Source organism: Gossypium hirsutum, chromosome A04 (genome assembly GCF_007990345.1).
Source record: "Gossypium hirsutum isolate 1008001.06 chromosome A04, Gossypium_hirsutum_v2.1, whole genome shotgun sequence".
Lineage (NCBI taxonomy): Eukaryota > Viridiplantae > Streptophyta > Magnoliopsida > Malvales > Malvaceae > Gossypium > Gossypium hirsutum.
This window is the reverse complement of record NC_053427.1, coordinates 50,368,567-50,379,018: the sequence shown is the minus strand read 5'-3', so window position 1 is coordinate 50,379,018 and position 10,452 is coordinate 50,368,567. Positions and strand designations below refer to the sequence as shown.

The 10,452-nt window shown below is 32.8% G+C and overlaps 1 protein-coding gene across 1 annotated transcript; it reads right to left on the bottom strand.

The window, feature by feature from the left end:
* Positions 1–4,217: 4,217 nt before the first annotated feature.
* LOC107949264 (CEN-like protein 2) lies at positions 4,218–5,876 on the bottom strand. The gene is made up of 4 exons (XM_016883993.2): positions 5,611–5,876; positions 5,443–5,504; positions 4,739–4,779; positions 4,218–4,629 (listed from the first exon to the last, which is right to left on the bottom strand). Exons 1-4 carry the CDS (start codon positions 5,797–5,799, stop codon positions 4,412–4,414), a joined length of 510 nt encoding a protein of 169 aa, XP_016739482.1. The 5' UTR covers positions 5,800–5,876; the 3' UTR covers positions 4,218–4,411.
* Positions 5,877–10,452: the final 4,576 nt, after the last annotated feature.

Below are 10,452 nucleotides of genomic sequence, written 5' to 3'. Positions count from 1 at the left end.
TTTTTACCCAAACCCTCCCATTTTTCGGGCAGGCCTTCGGGCCGTGCCAGGCCGTCCAACCCATGATCAGCTCTAGATACACATTCCCCATTTCAAGCGAAGATTTTTGCACTGATTTCGCATAATTGTTTACGCCTTCCTGTAACAGCCCAATTTTAGTGAAAATCGGAATAGTAGTTTCGGGACCACAAATCCAATCTGAAAATAAAGTTTATTTTTATTTTATTATATGGTCCGTATTATGATAGACATGTCGTGTGAAAATTTTGATACAGAAATTTTATCGATTAATTGTTTAATTATGAGAAGGACTAAATCACATAAATGCGAAAGTTGAATTCTAGTAGCTATAAGGATTAAATATCTATGGAATTCAAAACTAAAGGTCCTTATATGGTAATTAGACCATTAAAGAAAATTATATAGATTTTTGGTGACTTGTCCATGGAAAAATTATAAAATAGTAGGGACTAAATTGGAAATCACAAAAATTAAAAGATGCTAATTAATTAAAAAGAAATTATCATCTTATTTTCATGTCTTCTTCCCCAAAATTTCTATGTAAACCCTAAGAGAGAGGGAGAAAACTTTCCAAGCTTAAAAAGGTATGAAATCAAGTCTCATTTTTAGTAATTTTTATATTTTTGGAATCGGGATAGTCTAATCTATCTATTTGAGGGATTAATTTGAAAATTTATCGAGGTATGAAATTTGGGTCATGGATGAATATGCTGAAAATTAGAAATTTATGGTAGAAAATAAAAGGTTGTTGATAAATAAACAACTTTTACAAAGTGATTTTTTATGAAAACATGATTTATGGATTAAAATGTAAAGTTGTGAAATTTGATAAAAAATTCTGAATTTATGGAAAAGTTAGGGGGGAAATGGTAATTTTGCCTAGGATGTAAATTTAGTCCAAAAGAGTATGAAATATGAGAAATTGATGATTAAAACTATTTATATAGATCCGGACAACTCAAATTTGAGGTTAGATCGAGGAAAAGAAAAGGTTTTGGATTAGTAGATTTTATACGCGAGCAAGTGTCGAGGTAAGTTCGTGTAACTTAATCGAGCATGTAAATATGTTAAATTAAATGTTGTGTTTGTATGGAATGTGACTTATAATTATGTGAATTGTTTGATTGCTATAATGAAGAATTGAATACATGTTTGAGACAGGGAAAAAGGGTTAAGTTCCGCTTGAATATTGAATTTCAATGAATATATGTGTTTTTCCAAAATAAATGTGGTCCTACATTTGTTACTGATAGGATCTAGCTCGGACGAGTAATCCTATTGACCTCATTATAAAGAGGATTTAGCCCGGACGGGTAATCTTGATGTAAACTCTCTCGAGCATATGTTACAATTAGGGTTTAACCTGAACTAGTAATCCTAGTTGAGTTCCTCTAAGCATATGTTACATAAAGGATTTAGCCTGGACTGTTAATCCTATAATACGATATGTGGCTTGAGAGCGTGTTCCTTGATTTAGAGCCCTAATGGGTATTCTTGGATAAGAATTGATGGGTTATTGAATTGTACACCTTGGGTGTACTGCTTGAGTATCCATCGGAATTTCAATGATTCAACGGAAAAAATCTTGGCATGATGAGAGAATTATGAGATGAAATGATAATGTCTTGAAAGAATATTGCATGATGAGCTCATCTATATTTACTTGATTGATATGAAGATTTTGGTGACTAACATGTTTGGTTGAATGCATGTGTTTAGGTGATTTTGCTAATGGATGGAAAACATGATATTGTATGCTTAGATTTAATAAACGAGATTGGTAAGTTTAGTTTATGTTATACAAACTTACTAAGCATGTAATACTTACTCCATTTTATTTTCCCTGTTTTATAGTGCTCGAAAGCTTGCGAAGGTTAAATATCATTGGAGCATTGTTACACTATCAACTAGTTTATTTTGGGTATACTTAGTAAAATTATTTTGTTATAATGGCATGTATAGGACAACTTGGCAAATAGTAGCTTGAAAATGATGTTTTGTAACCTAGCTATTAGAATGGCTAGTACTGGTTCATTTTGGTATGATTAAGACGTGCGTTATGTTAAGTATATGTGATCAAATGATGTTAATGCCTAAGTTAAATCAATGTAAGTTCATAAACACATATGTATGTAATGATATGCCTTGTTGAATGATGGAGTTTGCTTAATTTAAATGCTTGAAATGGTTGGTATTGGATGTGTGAGTTTTAAGTGTAGGCCTTTGGTGTGATTTTGGGTGAGAAATGAAGCTAGAAATGGCTTTATTTTATCCACATAGGTAGACACATGGGAGTGTGTCTAAACCATGTGTGACACAGGGTCGAGTACATGGGTGTGTAGTTAGGTTGTGTGTTCCCTGCACCTTAATTTTGAGAAACAGAATGCTCAAAATTGAGCACACGGGCAGAGACACGGGCGTGTGTCTCAACCGTCTGTGCTACACGGCCTAGAACACGGGCGTATGTCTTGGTCGTGTGAAGCCTACACCTAATTTCTAAATGAATTAATTAACCACACAACTTAGCACACGAGCGTGTAGCATGACCGTGTGCACAAGTCAGAGAGTTACACGGGGTCGAACACAGCCTGTAGCACGGGCTTTTCCCTCAAACATACGGGCGTGTAAGCCCTGTAACTTAGAAAATTTTTGAAATGTCGCGAAAAATTCTTAAAGATTTCGATTAAGTCCTGACATGATTCTAATGCTCGTATTGGGCCTCGAGGGTCCATTTAAGGGACGATATGAATAATCTCGGTTAATGAATAGTAATTTACGTGATTTATCTGTAAATGTTCTGAAAGTCTTGCTAATGCTTCGTTACTCTATTCCGGCGACGGATGTTGATTCCTTTATATTAGTCCCTTTCAACTAGTACAAGTGCTGGAAGACAGAGAGCATTGGCACTTCGCTATGCTGACAGCTGTCAAGAAAGTACGCGATGGCTAGCCACCAGGAAAAACCAAATAATTGGCCAGGAGCGATACGGTAGTCCTTAAGGAGATTGTAGAAAAAGAGATATGGTGGGAGGTGGAATCCCGCTTCCAGGACATGCAACAGGAGAAGGAAACTATCCTTCATTACCTCCCACATGCAGTGTAGCCCCGAACGAATGGAAAATTCATAGGCAAAGTGGGGAAGCTGGATTCCCCACATAGCTAGAGTCCGCTTCATTTCCTCCTGTATGGTGGAGCAGACATAGGGTTTTTCAGTCACAACGATTGGAGCTGAACGGGCCGAGAATTGTGGGTTCCTCTCATCTTCACCATGTTTCGAGTAAAAAGAAAATAGAAATGGAAACTAAGAAGCAGAAAAGATTTGTGAAAATTACCTCGATCGCAATTTGTAGAAAATGCCAAACAGTGAAGAAACCTAAAACCCCAAAGATCTCATTTTAAAGAGAGGTTCCTTAAACTATTCGGATGGCCAAAAAATAGACCAACGACCCATATGTGAACAAGAAGAAATGATTCATCTTTCAACGATCAGATGTGCGCACCCAATATCTGGATTCACACGTGGCAAGGCAACTATCATGCACCACAGCCTACGACGTACCTAGCAATTTGCGTTTAAAATGGACATAAGGCTCGCCACATTATAACGTCCCTTAGGCCTATTAGGGGGGATTGGATTGTTAGGATTTGGGAACCACCAGCCCAGATGACCCAATAAGATTTGGAGCTCCGACTCGGATAAACCCGACCCGGAAGAAGAATACTCACTTACAGGCATAATTCACGAGGAGGCCTTCTAAAATGCTAGATGTTCGCAAAGATAGCTCGCGAGGAAAGCTCGCGTAAGCCTAGTAGGAATGAGGTCGCAAGCTATGTCCTCAGAAGGGATCGCAAGCCCTGCAATGGATCGCTGCTCGTGACTAGTAAGTACAAGGCTCGCTGGAGGAGTCAGTCCCTAGATTAGAAAGGACTGCGTTCTCCGAAGACACACGTCCAATAAGCCAAGGAATGCCTAGGGAATGTCAGTACCAGAGACAGAGAATGTCAGTACCATCAACCCCAAGACCGAGACAAAATAATGAGTTCTATTGTGAACTATAATAGTAGCAATATGAACATGTATAAATATCTCCTGCTATTCGCTTAATACAATACAAAAAAAAATATTACTCAACAAACTGAAAAAAAAAAAAAAAAGTCTTCCAAGTGCAACACATAGCAAGTTACACTACCAAAAAAAAAAAAAAAGAGCTTATAAGTTTGAACACCCCAGTAAGCCATGGTAGAGTCTCAAGAAGTTCTCTGCAGTAAATTATTTAGACTAGTGGTACTGCAAGACTACATTTTTTAGAATAACCACACAGTTTACATAAAAACCCAGTTTTTTTTCCCAATCCAAATGGAACGTTCTTCCTTGAGTTTTGAAGGTTTAATTAGCGTCTCCTTGCAGCAGTTTCTCTTCGTGCATTGAAATAAACAGCGGCAACAGGGAGGTCAAGATCGTTCTCAGCAGCGAAATCTCGGGTGTTGAAGTTATCTCTCGAAGAAGGTGACCTGATTACCTGTCGACGTTTCTGCTTGAAAAGAACGAAAACAAACCTGTGGATTCCTATATCTGGCCTTGGGATCTCGTAGTTCACAACTTCCCTTCCTGTTTGATAAAATGCCCCACAGACCAAAAAGTTAAAAAGGTTACTACTTTTTGTTATATCTTTCTTTAAAATTGTCCAACAGGTAATTAATTAGAAGGGCAAACCTACCAAATGTGGCATCTGTTGTGCCTGGGATGTCTGTCACAATCCTGTTAAATGGTCAAAATCAAATGAAACTGTCAGCTCTTTTTCTTTTCTTTTTTGGCATGTGCAAGCTCTTATTTTCTAGTTTTATCTATTATTTGTTGCTTTCCAAATAACTAAGATCTCTATTAATATCTTATCAACGCATGCAGACTTGATTATTGCAGAGTTGAAGAAGTTATGAACTTTGGTTTTGTCCCAACTCTTAATTAGTAATCGATTAGATTAAAGACGTGACATGACAATAAGTTTACGACTGGTTGTTATTTTAACTATTAATATATTGAAGCAATCTGCTTTTCAAGCACTAGTTGTTTGGGTCCCCCACACAGCTACACGGAAGCAAGTGGGAAAAAGTACCGGATTTAGAGCCACTTTGGTAACCCTCTCTAGACTGTATCCCAACAGTGAACTCTTTCATGGGCATGCATGATGGACTGAACTGCTCTATTAACATATCTATCTTACTCTCCTTTCTTAAAATATTCTATCCGGCACATATCTAAACATATATATGAGGATATAAGAATTTTGAAATTGACAGGGATCACATAAAATATTTATGCAAGTAATTTGCTGTTTGAATGTAGGGTTGAAGGGTGATTAACCCTAGAATACACACACACGTATATATATATATGTATTGGTAAGAGTAGGGTTTTGTATACCAGTGAAGGTGTTCCCTTAAATAAGGATCACTAGGTCCAGGGACATCAGGGTCGGTCATGACCTGCAACAAAAATAGAAGAGCAAGGTGTGAAACAACTTGGGATTATAAAAATGGAAAAAGAGGAAAGAGGTGATGAAGAAGAAGAAGGTGAGGCAGAACCACTTACCAGAGTGAAGAAAGTTCTTAAATCACCACCTTGAATCTCAACCCTAGGTTTGGTGGCAACAGATGAAGGGTAAAACTCATGTCCATTAAAGACTTGCTTGTTATTGAAAGTGACTGACATTTTAATGCTAGGATTGAAAGAATCAAGAACATCCCCAACTACTCCCCCAACAATGAGAGGTTCTCCCATTCTTGATGACACTGAATGAAAAGAAGAGAAAGATTGTTATATATGATTCTATAGAAGGAAGGATGTAATGTAAGTAAGAAGAGAAACCCTTTTTATAGTGTATTAAATGGAAAGACTGTTACTTCTCTAGATATAGATGTTGAAGAGTACTATAAACTTTTGTAATAAATGGGAATTCATAAAAGGAAGAAATGAGTGGAAACTCCTTTGGCTTTTGCTATATTCAATATCATATTGTTTTAGTGTTATATATATATATGTGTGTGATTATTTCTCAGTTGGGGGACCCTGGAATTGGTTCTTGGCTGTTTGTTCTAGGTTCTTTTATAACATTTAACATGATTTTCATCGGGACCCAAAATATTAAATATGCTTTTGGTAAAATTACAGTTTCAACTCTCCAAAAATTTATGAATCCACTTGGTCCAAGAAATGAATTATAAACAATGTTTTCAAGTTTTCTTTACTATGCAACTTGAACATCAAAAAAGGATGTACGAGTTTTGGAATATTTGGAAGCCCCCCCTTGTGCTTGAAACTCAACTAGTCTTTTTTTTTTTTTCTTTCATAGATCCTAAGAAATTGTTAATTGTTTGTTTTTCTTTAATGATTAATATCATAGAACCTTTCCCAAAGTTTAGAGATGCAAATTTTTGAAAGGAAGTTTTACCATATTTAGAGATATTCTTTTAGAAGAGAAGGCATAAAGGGGACTCCACCATAAGTGACTCAGTGAGTGGTACATAAGTCATAAAGCAAGGTCATTTCAAAGTTATAAACAAATCCGGAGCAAGTTCCAAATTTGGCTAAATGAAAATTATAGTGAATTTTCCATTAGTAGGAGCAAAAACTTGTGTCCCACTCTCTACTCAGTTTCAGTCATTCAGCTGCTGCATTCATCACACGCCAAGTTTCATCCTTACCGTTTCCCGAATCTACATTTTTATTAATTATGGCATTTTAAAGATAATTACACAGTTCAATTCCATTAAAATATCACTTCCAACATTAACACTAATGCTTTTTAAAATAAAATATTAAGAGTAGGAGATGAGATAACACGGCGTTAAATAGGTATATGATAACAACTTTAACATTAATATTTTATTATTAATTTATTTTTAAATAAAAAGAGTCAAAAGTCTTTATTATTTTCGAGATAATTTAAGATTAGTTAATATTCCATTACCACTAATGATTTTCCTTATTAAAAATTTTCTATTTCTTTGATATATTCTTCAACTAATAATTTATTATGCTAATTTCAAATTTTAATTATAATTTTTTTTTATAATTATAAATAATACAAATAACACAATTAATATTAATAGTACATGCTCTACATGTTTCTATAGTTAATTTTAAAATATTTATATTTATTGTGCACAATATCGATGTATTTAGATTTATTTTGTTTTCAATATATTTTTATATTTTATATTTTTGTTGAACAAAATCAACAACTTTTATATAAATGCAAGATTGCACATATATCATTACTTTTTTTTTTCAATTATAAAAATCGCACGAGAATCTAAACTAATTTTATCTATTACACTCCGTTCAAAACATTAGGTTTATAACAAATATACCATTTTTAAGATTTAGGTCAAAATTTTCCTTAAACTATACCAAATAACATGTTTTAGTGTATATATATTCCTTTTCTTCTTCTTTTTTCTCACTTTAATCAAAAGTAAAGCCTTAACTATTTATTATATCCCCCCTTAGTTTTAGTTTATTTATTTGAAAAAAAATCCAAAAATTAATTTACTTGATATCTACACTCATTTATTAGTAAAATAAAATACTACAAGTTTCAATTTTTGTAAATAATTTTTTTATTATAATTTAGTAAAATGTGTTTTTAAGTAATTTTATCTAACAAAATTCTTACATTTTAATAAAATAAACCAAAAAAAAAATAATATACTAAGTAATCTTATAAATAATATAATAATACCGTAATCTTATATTTTGATAATTTTATTAAAAAAATAATCTTATATTATATGTAAACTTATATATCTATATATATACAAAGCCCTCAATCTCTAAAATATAAAATACTGTTAGTTGTAGACTCCAAAATTTTGCAAGAGCAATACTAACCAATATCTTATAGTTCAATGATTACGAAACAAAAAGAATATTGGTTTTGATCTTGGCAACATGGTACAAATTCTCTTTGCATTGTTATCTCATTTTGGGAGCTAATAATACTGTCTTGTCGGAATCCACCGTCAATTACAAAATTATTTTCAACTTAACTAAAATTTAACTCCATATTCTACTTAACTTAACCACTAATTATCTTTCAATTAATAATTTTGTCTATAACATAGAAATATTTATAAGGGTTAAAGCGAATTGGATCAAATTAGTCTTTCTATTATTAAATGTATCAATTTAGTCTTTATATATATTATCATAAATTCAAAACGTAATAAAGTTTACATTTATTGTATTACATTTATTGTATATAAAATATTTTGAATTTTTTTTCCAATTGTAGTTTAATTCCAAACAAAAGATTTCATTTACAAAATCATAAAAACTTTTAAAAAAAATATTAACTCTGTTAAACAGTAAATGATACTTTTTAAACAGCAAATGTTAACTCTACTCCAATTTGGTCTTTTTTTTAATTTTTTTAATAGTACATAGACTAAATAGATCCGTTTAATAGTAGAAGGGCTAATTTGATCAGATCCCTATAATAAAGGGACCTCTTGAGTACATTCACCTATTTATAAGTTAAGCAGATACAAAAACTATCGAAATAGTAACTTAATCTAATGATAAGAAAATTATATTTGAATTTCATAACATACACATTAATTTTTAACATAAATGCTTGCACTGTGCTAGAGTCATGGGTCACAAATCTAAGCCTGTGACGAATACGCACAGAATGTCCTATGGAGGTCAATTGATTAAATGAGGCTTATTGGACCCACTTGTACTAGCCTGATTCGTGGAACAAATGGAGAAACCCATCTACTTGAAGCATTGGTAGCCTAATGAAACACTCTAGTAAAACTAGAGTTACCAAGGTAATTATTATAATTCCTAAAGGATAAGAATGTATAGAGTTTAAATCCCTTAGGACTATCATATTGTAAATAGGCATTGATCGCGCCCCGACGTTCGTGCCCCGAGGCTATGAATCAACACAAATAGAATCAATAATCTAGTAGTGTACTACAAGCATGATAGGTCAATTTTAATATTTATAGTGTTACAATAGAACATCTCGAGTATTCTAATGATTGAACCTAAGAGAGTTCGGGGACAATGTGATTAATGTGAAGCAAGCATGCAAGTAGGAAGTCTATGTAATTACTCACTAAGTATTATATTACGACAAATCATAATCAAGGGGTAACTACACTACTTAACTATCTAACGCTAAGAAGGACAAAATTGTAAAATAATGAAAAGTACGCAATTAAAAATTCAATAAACACAAGTGGTTGGTTGACTTCCATGTTGACGATTAGTGTATGGATTAGGGAACTAAAAATCTTAAACTTCTAATTGGTTCAATTTTACCTCTCGGTCACCATTTTATCAAATTAGACGATTTAGTCCGGTTTATCTTTCGATCTCACCGAACTAAAACAATCAAATTGGTTCTCAATAAGCTCTCCTCTTGGTATCATCTACCTAAATATTCACCTAGAGTCGTCAATTCTAAGTTTTGAAGTTTATTTGATTTAGTCCAATTTTTCATCCTACTTTAACATCCTACCTCAATTTGAAGTTTTTTCAAATTGAGTCGAGTGAAACGAAATTCAAGTCGAGTCAAATCAAGTGAAATTTCTAGAATTAAATTTTAAAAAATTAAACATGCCAACATCGATCATAGTCAATCAACGGTCGGTTAACACCAATCAAAGTCACATGATATATTTCTATAATTTTTATTACATTTTTATTATTTAAATTTTTTTATAATTTTTATTTATTTGTTAGAATCTATTTTTATTTTTATTACATATAGATGCCACATGGCACTTTCTTATTGGATTGAAGTGCCATATGGCACATTCTAATTGAGTTGTGCCACGCGACACTTTCTAAATTTTTTTTTATAATTAGAACCAAATTGATAGAATGTGTAAAATAAAAATTAAACTAAAGGAATGTGTAAGCATTTAGGTTAAATTTGTTGAATTTTTTTAATAATTAGGACCAAAATTAATAGAATGTGTAGCATGTTAAGGGCTAAATTTGTTGTCATACCAATCAAAAGTTTGTCATGTCATTATTCGGTCAGTGACTAGTGCATTTTAACGGTGGAGTGACTAAAATAGGAAATTAACTTAATGAGAGTGACTAAATTAACAAAAACAAAATTGGGTGACTGAAATAAGAGCACGCTAAAACTTGGGTGACTGTATGAGTAATTTACCCAAAAAATTATCATGGCAGCTAAAGGTGAGCGTTGGTTCGAATCAAGCGAAAATTTCAAGTTAATCGAGTTATCAAGTTGACAAGTCTCATTTTATCATCTTAACTCGATTTGAATTTTTTTCTTAATCGAGTCGAGTAAAATGAAATTCGAGTCAAGTCAAATTAAATCGAGTGAAATTGTTCAAGTTAAATTAAAAAAAAACTAAACATGTCAAATAAAAATCTTGTTACAAT

What these genes read in the sequence shown, in the direction of transcription:
- LOC107949264 (XM_016883993.2), bottom strand. Translation starts at nt 5,799, where the DNA reads ATGGGAGAACCTCTCATTGTTGGGGGAGTAGTTGGGGATGTTCTTGAT. An exon ending in TAAGAACTTTCTTCACTCTG is followed by an intron (nt 5,505 to 5,610) that starts GTAAGTGGTTCT and finishes TTTTTGTTGCAG; the next exon opens with GTCATGACCGACCCTGATGT. An exon ending in TTAAGGGAACACCTTCACTG is followed by an intron (nt 4,780 to 5,442) that starts GTATACAAAACC and finishes ACCATTTAACAG; the next exon opens with GATTGTGACAGACATCCCAG.